At 37.1% G+C, this 15750-nt stretch overlaps 1 protein-coding gene across 1 annotated transcript in view; it reads right to left on the bottom strand.

Moving 5' to 3' along the window:
* The window catches only part of RB1 (RB transcriptional corepressor 1), a gene marked incomplete at its 5' end in the record, with an annotated part of 70275 nt that overhangs the window by 39636 nt on the left and 14889 nt on the right, over positions 1-15750 (bottom strand). Inside the window, 11 exons of the mRNA XM_083855877.1 lie at positions 3922-4124; positions 4349-4425; positions 4504-4535; positions 4624-4680; positions 5314-5430; positions 5884-5971; positions 7269-7346; positions 8295-8404; positions 11840-11917; positions 12648-12796; positions 15023-15133. Coding sequence (XP_083712003.1) covers positions 3922-4124; positions 4349-4425; positions 4504-4535; positions 4624-4680; positions 5314-5430; positions 5884-5971; positions 7269-7346; positions 8295-8404; positions 11840-11917; positions 12648-12796; positions 15023-15133 — 1100 coding nt within the window. The remainder of the gene's footprint in view (positions 1-3921; positions 4125-4348; positions 4426-4503; positions 4536-4623; positions 4681-5313; positions 5431-5883; positions 5972-7268; positions 7347-8294; positions 8405-11839; positions 11918-12647; positions 12797-15022; positions 15134-15750) is intronic.

The raw sequence follows: 15750 nt of genomic DNA, 5'->3' as shown, positions 1-15750 counted from the left end.
ATACCCCTTGGAATACTCCTAGTGCTCACATGGATGAGCTAACAAGTCAACAGAACACTGTGGTCTGTAGAGCTAACCAGGAAAGTGGGGAGTGCTTCTGTCCCTAACTTGGCTTTACCTTCAGACAAGGCTGTGGTTGGCCTGCAGCTCCAGGGCAGAAGAACAAGACCCTTTCTCTATGCCAACACTGCACATGTGGAAGGGCATTTGCAAGGAGCACGTTCTCTAAGCAGCAGCATGAAAAACATAACACCTTGCTTGTACCTCCCCATTCAGAGCTTGTGAGCAGAATGGAGGCTGAGAGGCAGGGGAATACAGCTGGATTGCTTTTCAGGTACAACAGAGATACTCCACAGGCATTTACTGGCACAACAAAACCAAAGACACCCTACACGTATTTCACTCAAAATAGATTGAAAACTGACAGACTTTGTGTTTGATTTATTTGCCTGAAAACCTGTTCTTCCTTGTTTATTCCTACCAAACTGCAGCAAAGAGTAACAAGTCAAAGATGAGACATGGCAGTTGACAGGGCTTTCTCTAAGAGAAATTCAGATATTCTGGAATTTGTTCACATAACCTTCATTTGAGATATTCAAAACAGTTACTTTTTTGGGTGGCCACAAGGGAGGTCAAATTGATAGAATTATGGAAATGGCTGTGAATGAACTTCCAGGCTGGCAGGTAACAAGCTAGCCCTTTCATAGGAAACATTTTTTAACTATGGAAGGGTCTAAATGAAATCATATTTCTGTAAGTACTACAAAAACGAAGCAAAGGCTATTCAGCATCTTTGAGTCTAAAGTAATTTCAGTTCCCTTTAAAGTTACGAAATCAAAATAGTGCTCAAAATATTGTAAGTGAGCACAGATTCGAAGTAAAGAAAGAATACTGTACAGTGTATTTCTATTTTGCAAATAAAAATTATGCAGCATTATTAATATATTCTAAGATGATCTCCACATAATCTTCATCTGGAAGCATCATAATCTTATGGATGCATATTTGAATAGTTAAATAGGACATTCAGGGTTTGATAAGGATTTAAGAAAAAGGAAGTACTTTTCACATGATTTAGTCAGTATGTACTTGCTCCTTTTTAAAATGAAGAATTATTGAGAAGAACCTTCAACTGGTTTCCACCCTTTATTTTGTCTAGCTATGCTTTTTTTGTTGTTGTTGTTAAAAGAAAGGATGACCTAGAAAAGTTTCATTTCCTTCCTAAAGCACAGATGACTAAATCAGCTAGCTATGCAAAAGCAATAAACATATTCACAATGAGCAGCTAAGGAGCAATATATTATTTTCAGAAAACAGTAAAAACCAGAATCTTTTACATTCACTTGATGCATCTTCCCAAGCCAGGTAAAAGTCAGATGCATTTGAGACTTTTTTAAAAAAAAATTATACAAGGCATTTTTCCTCACAAAAGCTCTGTGACAAGTAAAACTGCAATAAATTCAAGCTATTTGGTATTAAAATGCTCAAACCTTTTAAATCTCTCATTGAGATTTTTAAACTCATTGAGACTTTTTAAAGCAGTCAGGAGAATGAGCAAAAACTGAAGCAGACAAGCCTTGTAATGAAACATTATCTGGGAGGGTGCAGGACACAAGAACTAAACAAAAATAAACAAAAATAGCAAGTAAGTGGGGAAATCAAAGTTGCATTAAGCAAATATTCTTAAATAAATGTTTTTCAGAAGTTTATAGTCTTATTTACTAAGCTAGATGTGCTTTTGGGGTTTTTTTTGCCTAAGTTTTACTCATTCCATGCTTTTCTTCTTCATTTTAACACTTCTTTTTCTGGGGGGGAGGAGGACGGGCAGGGAAGAAAAACCAATAAAAAAATACCAAAAAAACCAAAACCAGTCTCTAACCATATGAGGACACTTGAACTTTCTTAAGATTCCATCTTTCTTGGACTGTTTACAATTAACCCAAATAAACCACTTATGGTGAGACATTCTTTAGGAGTAAGAAGGCATCTGGCTTTTCTCTACTCCTTTATCAAAGTGTTTGGAGGTTCAGAGGTATTTCCTGATATGAACTACACTTCCCTAATTGCCTGCCCATTCTTGAGGGAATTGCTAATTAAGCAGACACTTGCAAACCTTGTACACCATTGCATAGAGGCAATACCCAGATAAGGAACTGCAAAATATAATAAACCATTCTTTTGTTCACCAACTAAGCCTTTCTGGGATTCCTCAACAGCCTCTTGCGTCATCCTGTATTTTCTCCCGTTTCTAATAAGTTAAACTTTTCAGGCAAAGCCAGCCAATATTCAGATGTGAGGAAGGGATAGATTTTTCTGCACTAGAGGACTCACGGCTTTACATTTCTGTGTGGGGCTTCAGGTCCTTTGCTACAGTGACCCAAAGATTCAGCAAGACATTTTAGCACAGTTAATGCTTCACTACTCCTCCTCTCCTGAGCACTCTGCCATTTACAGCCCACAGCCCTTCCTCCCCTTGTGGGTAGCCAGAGGAGGCAATGGAGGCCAACACAGAATCTTAGGGTGCCTGTCCTGGCTGCCACAGCTGCCCTCAGCTTTTAAGGGAAACCTGCTGTGCCCTCTGGTGCCAAGCTTCCAGCAATAGGAGACACTCACTATCTGGAGCCTGGGGAGATCCAGACCAGGTGATGTACAGGTCAGTGAAGCAGCAGGGCCCCTGGATACGTGTCATGTATGTTTCTTTTAATCCCCTCCACTGGGCTCCACTCCACACCCTTCTCTGGCACTAGGTAATCTTTGCAGGCCCCTTCCAACTGAACTATTCTATGCTATCAACACTCAAATCAGCCACCCCAAAATGGTACCAAACACGTCCATCTAGAAACTCAAGAAGAGAGAGTCAAAACATTAAATACATTTAGGCAGAGCACCCAAATGTCATCGACAAGCACAGGATTATTCCATTATCGTTTGTTTCACAAAAGCCTGCAACGCCCATAATTTTTGAAAACACGACTCTCTGGATTTTCTAGTCTGAAAGTCCAGGTCTAAATTAGACTATTGTGCATGCCTTCTTTGAGTTATTGGGTAGAAACTGGTGGATATGGTGTACTGCTGACCAGTATGCTGCCTTCAAGCTGGTTTGTAAAAGGTAGCGGGAGCCACTTCTTGCTTTTAGAGAGCCAAACCCAGGTATCTGTACCTCTATCTTTTGTCCTCTTAAGGTTACAATTCCCAAACATCTTTTGCACATTTCTTAAAATAGTGTCTGCCTCTTAAAATATCCCTTCCTCTCCAGAACTAAAAGATATGGGATCAGTTCTAAAATGGTTGCTTTATGTCTCTCTGGTCAAAATTACCTGTCTCCTGCTTTGTAGCATAAATAGCTTTTTCTGGTTTATAAGTAAGAAACAATGAAAAGAAACAAATGTTTGATTTACTGAAGTACAGCCTAAAAAACAAACCCAACCTTCCGGCATTTTATTTTAACTGCATCCAAAAATACCAAAGTGACTGAAGTGCAAAGGACAATGCAAAACAGTATTTTAAGTACTATTAACAAACATAAGACATTCAGATGCTCAGAAATGAGGCCCTATTGCCAAAGTGGGAGTAGCAACTGGGCAAAAATTAACTTTCAAATAAAAGCATAGAGCTTATTGCCAACTTTGGTACCAAAACACAGTTAAGGGTATTACCCTTATGATTTGTGCCAGACTAGTAAAATGATGCTGGGTTACAATCATGTAAATCAGCAGACCTATGTTGACTTCTTCCTCTAATATGCTTCCTTTTTCTAAAACCAGAAGACATGCTGAAACTAATCCTGTTTTGGTCTTTTAATTTATTTTTCTAGAACCAAATGTCAGCAAGACCACAACTTATTCTATAGAGCTGGGTGTGACCTTGTTTCTAGGTAAGCACATTATACCAGGGCAAATTCTACTTTGAAGTGTTACTTACAGATTGCCAGGCGAGAGACTCCATAATTCGATGCTCACAGTGTTCTAGATGCTTTATCATTTCCCGTGTTAGGCTGGGTTCTGCCCTAATAAAGCTCTCGATCACCTTGTAGAAGTCAAAAGCTTTTAAATCAAATACATTGAGAATCCATGGGAAAGCCAAGTCTGTTTCAGTATTGGTACTGTCACTCTGTGAAGCACTTCCTGAAGGGAAAACAGACTAAAATTATCACAAATTCTTCATTCATTCACTTTTGATGTTTTTCCTTTTTGTGTTTATTAAATCATTGCTATCTCAGACATTTTAGTGAGTTGCTTTTTGTGTTTTGGGCAGTTTTTCTGCTATTTACTCTATTTCATATATTAGAAGAGATGTTAATAATTATCAATAAGTAGCAATGCTATTAAGGACTTTAGATTTAACTTACTGCCATATGTAGCCATGACAACTTCAACAGCACATGCCAGAAGAGACGTGTGGAAGGTGTTATCATTCAGAAGTTTGCTGAAAAGAAAGTAAGTTATTAGTACTTGTCCCAGGACTGAAAATGGCAGACTTCAATAACAAGTTAGGGGCAAGTACCTGAAATTCTGCACTGACAGGCGCTCTTCCTCCTGAAATAAATAAACCAGACCAAACTTGTGAATATTCTTAGTATTTCTAGAGGTACTGCCAGTACTAAGACAGCAATACTAAACTTACCGACTTTAGCATGGACTCCATTACTCTGTAATAGAGACGCACCCCAAGCTTGTACCTCTGTTAGAATGAGAAATTCAGGAATATTACAAGAAGTTTTGACAGAATACAACAGGCAGACTTTTGTGTTTTAACAATCCACAACATTCCAGTTTTAGACAGAGCCACTATAAACAAGTTACTGTCCCTAGTCCCACTGGTTAATAACACTGGAGAGGCCTCAAGGGCTGCTAAGGTGTGTGACTACCCCAGCCACGCGAAGATTTAACCAAGTGTAACAACATGAATTGTGTTCACATTGATTCACAGCTAACAGGATAACAAGCAGGGCTGACAGACAGGAAGGAGACTGTCGAGTACAAACTTGGTTGGATTTATTTTCTAAAATCCTTGTTGAAAGCACAGCGGCTCTCCTGACTATAAGGAAGTGAGTCACCTTTGGCAGTTTTAGGCCAAGTTAGCCTAATGAATGCAAATGTATGTTTCACTTAATATATTTTGCCAAAAAAAAAATTATTCTTCATAAAGTACTTCCAACATATTTCCACCCAATTCCTATTGCTCCTTGCATGTTAAAAGGAATTTCTTAAATGTTATCTTTACAGCTCTTCCTCAATTTGAAAAGCATACTGTTACTTTTTACCTTTACTGATCTACATTGAATGTGGACAGTCAGTCAACCCAAATACTTACCTGTGAACCAATTTCAGCCCATCCCTGCCCAACTGCTTCAGCAAATTTCTTTTGGAAGATGTGGTCAAAACTTTCCACTCTTTTCAGGATACTATCCTTAGGGTTCACTGTGCAATTCTAAAAAATTACAGGAAGCAAATTAGGGGAAGAAAAGACAAAGAAAAGATGTTTTACTTCAAAAATATTTCAATCATTTAAATGATTAAAAGTCCTGCTTCTCTTTGTAATACCTCTCAATGAAGTCATGAGCATAAATAAAAATGGAGTATTTAAAAGAGTGCTGTACATATTTTTCTCTTTTTTGTTTCCCTTTTAAACCTTTTCTTTTCCATTCAATACATGCATAAAAGAATTTTAATATGTAGCTCAGTAACTAAAATACTTAAGCCCTTAAAAGGTTCCAGTACACAACAGTTAGATAGAAGTGCTTTCTAAAATGAATGATTACATTTAAACCAACCCAATATAAATGTACTGTTTCAAAAACATGTGCATCAGATCTACAGGTGTATATTTTGCTTGAGTGGTAACTCCAAGAATCCTGCACAAATCATCTTCACAGTCACTTACATTGAAGTACATGATGAGAGTATCTGATGGTTTGTCAGTTGCTGAGTTTAAAATCATAATCAATTGCTGAATGTTATTCATTGCCGCTCTGGAGAAACACAATAAAATGCATAATAGCATTAAGGTTGGCTTGACAGTTTCCAGAAACTGAATAGCAAATACACACACAAAAAAATTTATGATTTCAGTTCTCACTCCAGTTATCAAATAAACAGTTTGAGAAAATCTATTGCATTGTGCTAATGACTATGAACTCTAACAATGCAATTTATCTTATTATTTACACATGGATTGTGATAACTTTAATAACCAAAAGAATGGCTTAACACCTAAGAAACAGTTTGATTCTTCTATGGTATTGCTACTTCCTGAATTCTTCATTGTGGTTCTTGGTTTTAAGTAGAATTTTGTCTGTTTGTCCTTTTTAAATTTCTTTATCATTTAAGCTCAATTTGGCTCATATCACCAGTCAAGTGAGTGGAAACCCAACAAAAATGCATTGAATTATTGCAACTACAGCAGTAAGATGCATTTTTCTTTAATCTACTTTCTTACAAAGTATTGGTAAAATCACTTCTGCCACAACTCTCCTAATGATAAGGAAAAGCATAAGGACACTGGAAAAAATCTAAAATTAAAACATACAGACCATTCTCATTATGCTCATAACTAGTACTTACACACTTTTTATATACTAGTTTCTACACAAATGACCAGATACAAATTCACTGATAATTATTAGATTCTTTCCAGTTTCAGGGGGCTTTAAAGCAGAATCTATGAATCTAGGTTCAGAAATACAACACAGTAAGGTAATTCAAAGGAATAAGCATAGTGCTTTAAGCATATATTATACAGGGTTCTGTTTAATCAGGGAGAGATAAGAATACACTTTCCACTCTAAGCTGGTGATCAAACCTTTGCTGCCATCTACTGACACTTCTGTGGCTTCATAAAAAGAGTTACTACAGCCTCAAACCAGTGCTGGTGAATAGTCCTTCAAAGGAATTGCCTTAAATGGCACCCGTTTTGGAAAAATCAAAGCAAAGCCAAAGTGCAGATGGAGAGAATCTAAGTATCACTAAACTTTCCCTCAAGAACAAAGTCGGTTTAGCACATTTCAAATTTTTAGCAATGCAGAATCTTTGTATTCCTAGACTTTCTTAATATCAGGAACTTTAAGGAAGCATCTTTGCCACTGTTAGAGGGCATTATATATACTATAAATAAAAAATCAGTGATCAGAACTACAGCATAGTTTATGTAAAACAACAACAAAACCAAGGCCAGGGTTCTTTAAAAATTAAAAAAAGACTACTCTAAAGATGAATATTTCTAGCTACAATATTGAAAAAAAAGAACACATTCAAGAGAAGAATTCATACCGAACAGGAGTCTGTGGAAGTATAACATTGATTTCCTCATCTGGATTGTTTTTTAGTGGTGTCCTCTCCAACTGCGAGCTACAGAAATGGAAAACAAACTTCTGAAAGACTAATGGAATTCAAAAGACAACGTTTTCTATAAAGACATATTAAGATGAAGAGAAAAAAGTGTAACAGATTTTTAGAAGATCTAGATGCCAAATTACTGCAGTTGTTTAAATTCCCAACTAGATCTGCTTTGAGCAGGATGTTGGACTAGATAACCTCTCAAATTTCCTTCCAAGCTTTTTTCTTTTCTAGAATTCTATTTTCAAACAGCTTGATGTATATGTGAAGATATGGTATTACTTGCATTTTAATCCAATTTTAAATTGGTGTATTTTCATGGCATAGATAACTTAAGACTCACACGGTCATAACTAAGCTCACAATTATTTATAGAGATGTTGAATTGTCAGAAAACGCTAGCATAGAAAGTGTAGGATTGAGAAAAAAAATAAAATCAAACAATCATAGAATGTTTTGGGTTGGAAGGGGCCTTTGAAGGCCATCTAGTCCCATTCACCTTCAATGACCAGGTGACATTTTCAACTAAATGGGGGTCGTCCTCAGATCACTGTCCAACCTAACCTTGAATGTTTCCAGGGATGGGGCATCCGCCACCCAAACCACTCAGTGCCAGCTGGCTCAGAGCCAGAACACCACCTCTGGCACATCTAATCAGCTAGCATGACATGGCTCCTCCTCACAATTCCTCAGCCTTCCCTGGATGACAGGGCCTTGCACAGAGTAAGAGTTAGAACAGAGCTTCCAAATCATTTTACTCATCTTTTAGGCAGTCACCGTCTCTAATTATTTAAGTGATGATATAAAGAAAGTCTGGTAATGCCAGAAATACTGTGGCTGAACTACAAAGCTAGTAGGTCAACAGCATAGAGAGATCTCCACTTATAACACGAGGGGGCAGAGAGCAACATAAGTTTGCATTCTCCACCATGGAATGAAAGCAGTAAATGGAAATATTACCAGGCTATGACAGCAGGCTGCAGGGTCTCGTCGTGGTTCAGAAATAGCCTTGCGTCTATGTCTTTGTTTTTGAAATAGAGCTCGTCATACTGTTTCAAGATCACTTCAACCTCAAAAAGACATTGAAAAAAAATGAGATTTATTTTACAGGAACAAGATTGACAATCTACTGAATAACTAAGTTACTCCTACTTCAGGATTACAATGCTGAAATGCTAAAAGAATGACCTTGGAGCTCACAAAGTTACTTCTTATACAACAGCTGAAACACATCCACAGGAAAACTACTGTTTATAAGAGAAAACAATCCATGATCATAAGAATTTTGTGATGAAATGTATGTCTTGACACTCTAAAACCAGCTAGATTACGAAACAGACCTGCAAACCAAACTACCATTTCCACATTTTAAAATCTTTCCTCCCAGAAAAAGGGGTGTCTGCAAGAACAAGAAATGTAAAATGCTTATTCTTAGAACAGCTGCTGGGCAATTGGCTCAGTCCCTGCCTTTGCTGGTTTGGACAACAAGGCCTAAACTCAAACCTTCTTTTTTCTCAGTAGGTGTTTTCCTCATTTTATGTTAATATATTTGCACTGGAGTAGTTCTTAAGAGACATGCCTATTGCTACAAATATAGACTTGTTATTTCATAGCCACACTGTGGTTTTTTTTAGTAACTGTTAAAAATTTCTTATTTGACTAAATCCTAGATTGATATGGCTTTGCATGGAAAAGTTATTACATTTTTTTGGAATTTTTGTTAATTACTTCTTTTTATTTTTATTCTGAGTGACTAATATTAACTAATATTTATCTAGCCCTCCAAATCTGCTGCTGTGCTCATGCAGAAGGAGGCAGCCACCTCAATTTTCTGCTCCCTGTGCCCTTAAACTTATTAAATGGTGCTGTGCTCTGGCAAATTCCTGTCAGAGAAACAGGCAACAATGCATATGAACCCAAATTAGTCCCCTGTCAGTCTCAAGAGAGAGAAAGCTGCAAATACCTCCTACACAGCTTTGCGCCTTACCTTCTTCTTTACCTTTGCCAAATGGATTTGCTCCAAACTGATCTCACAATTAAAACTTTGAGATTAGGTCTATTAAACCAAAGACTATTTCAATTCTCATTATCACTATTTTTTTTAATTTAAAAACTTAATGATATTTACATTATTTATTATCTTCTTAATGGCTCATGCATTCTTTTCCTCTAGAATATTTCAATATTTCATAAATTTCTAAGAAATCCAGCAGCTCTCAGACAAGATAGCTGTACTGGGCTAGCCTGGAAGAAACCTTTAGTCAAAAATAAGAGTTCTGTATCAATCTATTCATCAGTGCATAAAGCCTGACCAGCAGACACATGTAAAAGACAAACAAAATACCAACATTTACTCTCAAAAGCTTTCCTGCTTTGGAAGGAACATTAAAATTTTTCAGAAGTTTGGTGGTTTTTTTATGAAAGTCAACTTAAATGTACCACATCACTAGCTTTTGTACTGATGATCTCATCCATAATTATTGGTTAGTTGATTACATGTATGAACCAACTACCTCTGAAATACAGCTCTAACCTTCTGCTCTGACATTCAAGGTTAAGGAGCAAAGATCGCGTGATTGGATTTTTCTTCCAATTCATCATTTTGTAAAATTTTCACCAGCAAGTCTTATACTAATAGTTTTGATATTGTGCTTAAGTTGAGCAGTCATGGATGAAAACCCTCTGATTTGAGAATAAGCTTATAATGACCTTTGCTTGGAAGTTAATATAGGGTTTCCCAACTATACATACACACATAAATTAACAAGTCTAAACAGCCTACTGATACCCTGAAATTAATTTAGGAAGAGATTAAGATCTTCAGTGTGTCCTGTACTTTGTTCCCCACCCAATACACTGTGACACTGAACAGAAGATATACTTGGTTGAACCCTGCAGACTCATTTCTCTGAACAGCTTCAAAGCTGCTTATTTTCAGGTTACCACATCTATTGGTGACACACAGCTAAACTTACACTTTTAAGAATGATGAATGTAAACACACTGCAAGAAGTCACCTATTAAAATGCACTCTGGATGCAATTGCATAGAGATAGAGTCTGCTGCATCCAGGCAACAGCTCATCAAGATGAAAGTAATTCTGCACAGACACAGCTCTGCCAAGTTGTGAAACTGAGACTAATCTTATGGATATCTTTCCAACAACATTACAATAACATGTCTCATTTATATTTAAATTAGGTGTGTAATTTAAGACTTTAGGCATTTATAGAGTGACTTCAGAGACCTAATATTGTAACAGTTGTATTTTAGATTAATGGCCTTACCAAAGTCATGGATATGCAACTACTAACGTTTTGCTTTGAGCAAAGCTTGGTTTAGTCCCAGGAGATTCATTTATTGGATTCAAATGTATAAGCAAAATATGTTTTATGAATACTGGAATGCCTGCTAACCCACATTCCTGAAAAACACTGCATTTTGCTAGATGATTTTAGAAGAACCTACCAGAACTCTATCAATGAGTAAAGGGCATCTTAAGCAATTTGGCATGAAATAAAACACAGTTGTTGAACTGTCTGTATTGGGTTTGCCCAGGAAGGTTTTGGTAGCTAGGGGGGCAACAGGGGTGGCTTCTGTGAGAATCTGCCAGAAGCTTTGCCCATGTCCAGCAGAGCCAGTGCCAGCCAGCTCCAGGACTGACTCTCTCTGTTGGGTCAGTCCGAGCCCAGCAGGAATTACAGTAGCTTCTCTGTGATAACACATTTAAGAAGGGAAAATAGTTCTTACACAGAAGCAACTGCTGTCTAAGCAAAGAGGTGTGAGAGTACGTGACAGGATCAGCTCTGCAGCCACTGAGGTGAGTAGAGAAGGAGGGTCAGGAGGTGCTCCAGGCAACAGAGCTGAAATTCCACAGCTCTGCTGCAGACCATGGTGAGGCAGCTGTGCCCCTGCAGCCCATGGAGGTCCACAGGACTTGTGACCCTCAGGGGGCCTCACTCTGGAGCAGGCTGTGCCTGAAGGACTTCACCCCATGGGAGAGTGACCTGTGCTGCAGCAGTTCATGAAGAACTGTTGTGTGTGGAATGGACTCATGTTGGAGAAATTCATGGAAGATGTTCTCCTGTAGGAAGGAACCCCCCCACTGCAGCAGGGGAAGGACTCCCACTCCCTGTGCAGTGGCAGGAACATGTGATCAACTGACTCCCCATCTCCTGGCACTGGTGATGGGAAGGAGGTAGAGCCTGGGAAGGAGGGAGGGGTGGGGGGAAGGTGTTCTAAACGTTTATTTTACTTCTCAGTATCCTGCTCTTATTTTGTTGGCAATAAATTCAATTAACATCCCCAAGTTGAGTCTGTAATCACTGTTTTGCCAGTGATGGTATTTGGTGAGCAACCTCTCTCCCATTCCTTTTCTAAACTCAAGAACCTTTTGTTACATTTTCTCTTCCCATCCAGCTGCAGAGAGCAGTAAAAGAGCGGCTTTGGTGGGTGCCTGGCACACAGCCAGGGTCTGCCCACCACAATAAAATACTTCCACTTACCTCTGGCAGTCCATTTGAAGCTACAATACCAGCAGAATTCAAAAAAGGAATGAAGCTTGTGAAATACACATTTTTGACCTAAAAAAAAAAAAGAAAAAATGTAGAATTAGCAAGGTAGAGTGTCAGTCATGCATACACTGCTTTCACATCTTTAAATCAGGAAACTGAGACATTTCTGTAATGCACTGTGGTTTGTTTTCAATAAAGAAAGAACAAAACTTGTTATATATCCAAAACACAGTGATATGTAAGCATGCAAATGCTTTGCTGGAATACTAAGTATTTAAACTGGAAAAGAACTGCACTTTTCCAGCCCTCTGACATTTCTGCTTCCATCATCCATCTGGATATTCAAAAAGCAGTCCTTTTTACCCAGAAATAGATTTAACAGCAGAAGAAAAGGCAAATGGTGTCTTTTAAGATCTCCCACAGAAGCAATGGGCTTTTTGCATACATTTTCTCATCATGGGATGCAGCTGTGAAACCCCATCAGAGCAGTCCTGCATCCATATGCTACATGCTGTGATCAGCCTGTAACTTCATATTGTACTCTTCACAATTCAGTCACCCTGGCAAAATTATCATCCATACTGAAGGGCTTGTTTTGGGTGGTTTTTGTTTGCTTTTTTAAGTACTGACTAGAGAAATTATAGAATGGTAAAGTACCTTCAATACTGAAGGTAACTACTTGACAGAATAGTTAAGCTGGCACAAACAATGACATTTGAAAGAAGACCATTCAAATAAATACATATTCCAGATGGAGTCTAGCAGCAAGATCTATCAGACTTTCAAGTGCAGGCATTACCTCATCTAAATTACAATCATGCTCTTTACAAAGGATTTCGATAATTCTTGTGTCGGTATCAAGCTGCTTTGCAGTACGTGAACTCCTGCTCTGACCTCTTCTCGGAGTGCGAGCTGAACCATTCACAGTCACTGCAGACACAGAAGACTCTGGAAGGATATTCAGAACCATCACAAGGTTAGAACCATCTTAAGAAAGAAGAAACTTAAGTTATTAAACCTAGAAGATTCCACTTATATACTTTTTCAGGGTTTCCCTTCAAATACATTTTCTTTTTCATCTGTTCAGCTAGGTAAGAAAACTTCATTACAGAAAATCTATACAAAAAGAAAGTTAATTTTTAAAATTACTGTATCAGTATTTGGACATTTTGTTTTTAAAAAGCTACTCTACACAATATGTAACAGCACTTTCTCTGTGTGTAGCCTTTAAGCAGCCTTTTTTTTTCCTAGCCTGCCAGTAGCTTTTGCAAGGCTAGAAAAGCCTTATCTTTTAACAGACGAGTAACTGTCTTTTCTATTTTTATGAAAGTTTAAAACAAGAAGCTGAAGGAAATAAATCAATGCAGGACTTAAATGGTGGTGGGAACCTGGAATATGGTTCTGGAGGGAATTCCTCCTTTCCCCAAGTACCCCCAGATACACAAGCAGAAACAAACAAGTCCACCTTGAAAAAGGTATCAAAAAACCTTAATACAACAAGGTAAAAATATTTCATTTTGTTAAACTCAAAGTAGACAGCTTCAATGGTAGAAATGTGTGAATTATATTAATAACACACATTAACATGATTAAATACTACTGGTTTAAACCTGACACTAATCAGCATGTTGTTCTCACCTGTAACATCATTCACATTTGACAACTGTTCTGAGAAACTCTGACAAACTACACTGCAGGGCTGGCTTCATCTTAATCCCCTCAGCCTTACATCATAAAGCTTGACATCATTTATCTCAACACGAAACCTCTTGGTCACGAGGGTTTGAACAATACATTGTGTTATTTTCTCAAAGAATGCAGAGCTGTTTGACAGTTCATACACAGCTTCATGTTAGAAGCCCAGTGCTTTGCACTTAAGACAGTGGCACCCATATTTGCAATTTAGTCTCAAGTGGCATTATTTTTTTTTTCAAGATGTGATGCACAGAACCAAACTGTTTCTAAAAATGAGCTCCTACTCTGCACTCATACTATGAAAAAATAAATCAGCATGAACACAAAATTCAAAACCAGATAGTTTCAATTTAGTGACTTTTGAAAAGGATCTGCTTTGTAACACCTGAAATAAACAGTAGCATAAAGGTCTGTCCTACTAGGAAGGACAAATTTAAATTTAAATTAGTACTGGAGGAAAGCAGGGATCTCCTTGTCCTAAGTCCATCCTTTTGTCCCCTTTACCCCATTCACATTAGAATAAGAGCAGGGTGATTTGCTCCTACCAGCAACAAATAACCACTAGGTCCTCCCCAAAACATAAAATTTAAAGACTATAGTAGTGAATACCTTATCTATTCTATGACATTACAACCTAGGTGGATGTTTAATTGCCAAAGAAAGAAATAAAGCAAATAGATTTAGGCTAAATACACTACAGTTGCATATTAACAGATGATGAATTAGTAAAAAAAATGTGAATCACATCCTGTAGCTCCAAATATTTCAGTATATTAATTCTGTAGCTTGGTAAAGAAAATAAGTTAACCCAAATAGAATTCTATCTTTGGAAGTTGCTATAAACATTTATTTTCTCTACCTTTTAGTAAGGTTTTCCAAGTTTTAGGTATAAAAACTTAATGGATAAAAACTTACTGCTGAATAGAAGTTTTTTTATAAAGAAGACTCATTATATTTTTACTTACAACAGTGACACTTTCAATAGCAAACAGGATGTAATAAAAGCAAAATTATCTACATTTTACCTCTACTCTTATTTTGAGCTCCTATCTACTCTATATTTGTTTTAAATATCTGTATAGTCCAGTATCTCGCACGTTTCTGCTGTTGTCATATTGTTACACATCAATGAAATAAGTCATACCATCACATTTCCCTTTTGTAACTCAAGACAAACCTAAATAATAGCTCTCAGTTATGATCTAACCAGAACCTAAATTCTTCTACCCAATTAAATGTGCTGTTTTAACAAGTCCTCAAACAACTTTAGGGCAGAGGACATAGTAAAAATTATATTAAATATACTGCCACATTCAGGCAATTGAATTCAAGTTGACTATCATCTAAATTGAACTAAAACAGAAAAAAATTTATAAGCTAAGGAGTTTTGTTATGTTAATAATGTATGTTAGCATGAATAATAGAAATTTAATACATTTACTTTCTACTTTACTGAACAAAAATCAAAAAAATTCTTACTGTATGGTTCCTTGAGCATAGCAGGAGGTGACAGTTTGATAAAATAATCTAAGACACACAGCAACAACTGGAAAGAAATCACCAGGTCATCTTCCACTTGCAACACTTTACCTGCAAACATTTAAAAGGGTAAAGAAAATCTTTTTGAGAATGTTTGACTAAATTTTGGAAGTAATTTTGAAAAACAAAGCTTTGGAAGTTCATACAGTAAACCATCCACTAGAATTCAGAAAGCATAATACAGGATGCCAGTGTTCTTTAAAGGCGATTGATTTTAAAACTCATGGTGCTACAGTTTGTGGCTTTAGAGATAGCATAAATACAAATAAAATTACTCTGTACAAAATCCTCAGTGCTCAGTCTTTATTTCTTTTTCTTTTTACTGTAAAGGAATAACCTCTTATTTCTGTGTAATTCCTCCCTGCTTTCTTTTTTTGAGGTCCTATGGAAGCTTTTTGAAAGCCGCTAAACATTCAGAAAGCAGGAGCTGCTAGTACACAGTGAAGAGAAATTCAAAACATTCTATCACACTGTAGGCTCAGCCTGTCAAATTTTTATGACATTACTTAAAAGTCACACAAGTAATAGCATGAAAAGCACTTTTAGAGCTGCATTATTCCAGTTTTTCCCAAATTATGGCTCATATACCAGAGAAGATCTACAGGACATCTCAAGACAGCATGCATTGCCATGAAAAACTTAGGAAGTCAATAGTGATTTTGAACAGC

Source organism: Zosterops lateralis (genome assembly GCF_965231275.1).
Source record: "Zosterops lateralis genome assembly, chromosome: 2".
In the NCBI taxonomy this organism is placed as follows: Eukaryota; Metazoa; Chordata; class Aves; order Passeriformes; family Zosteropidae; genus Zosterops; species Zosterops lateralis.
This window is presented reverse-complemented; position numbering and strand designations above follow the sequence as displayed.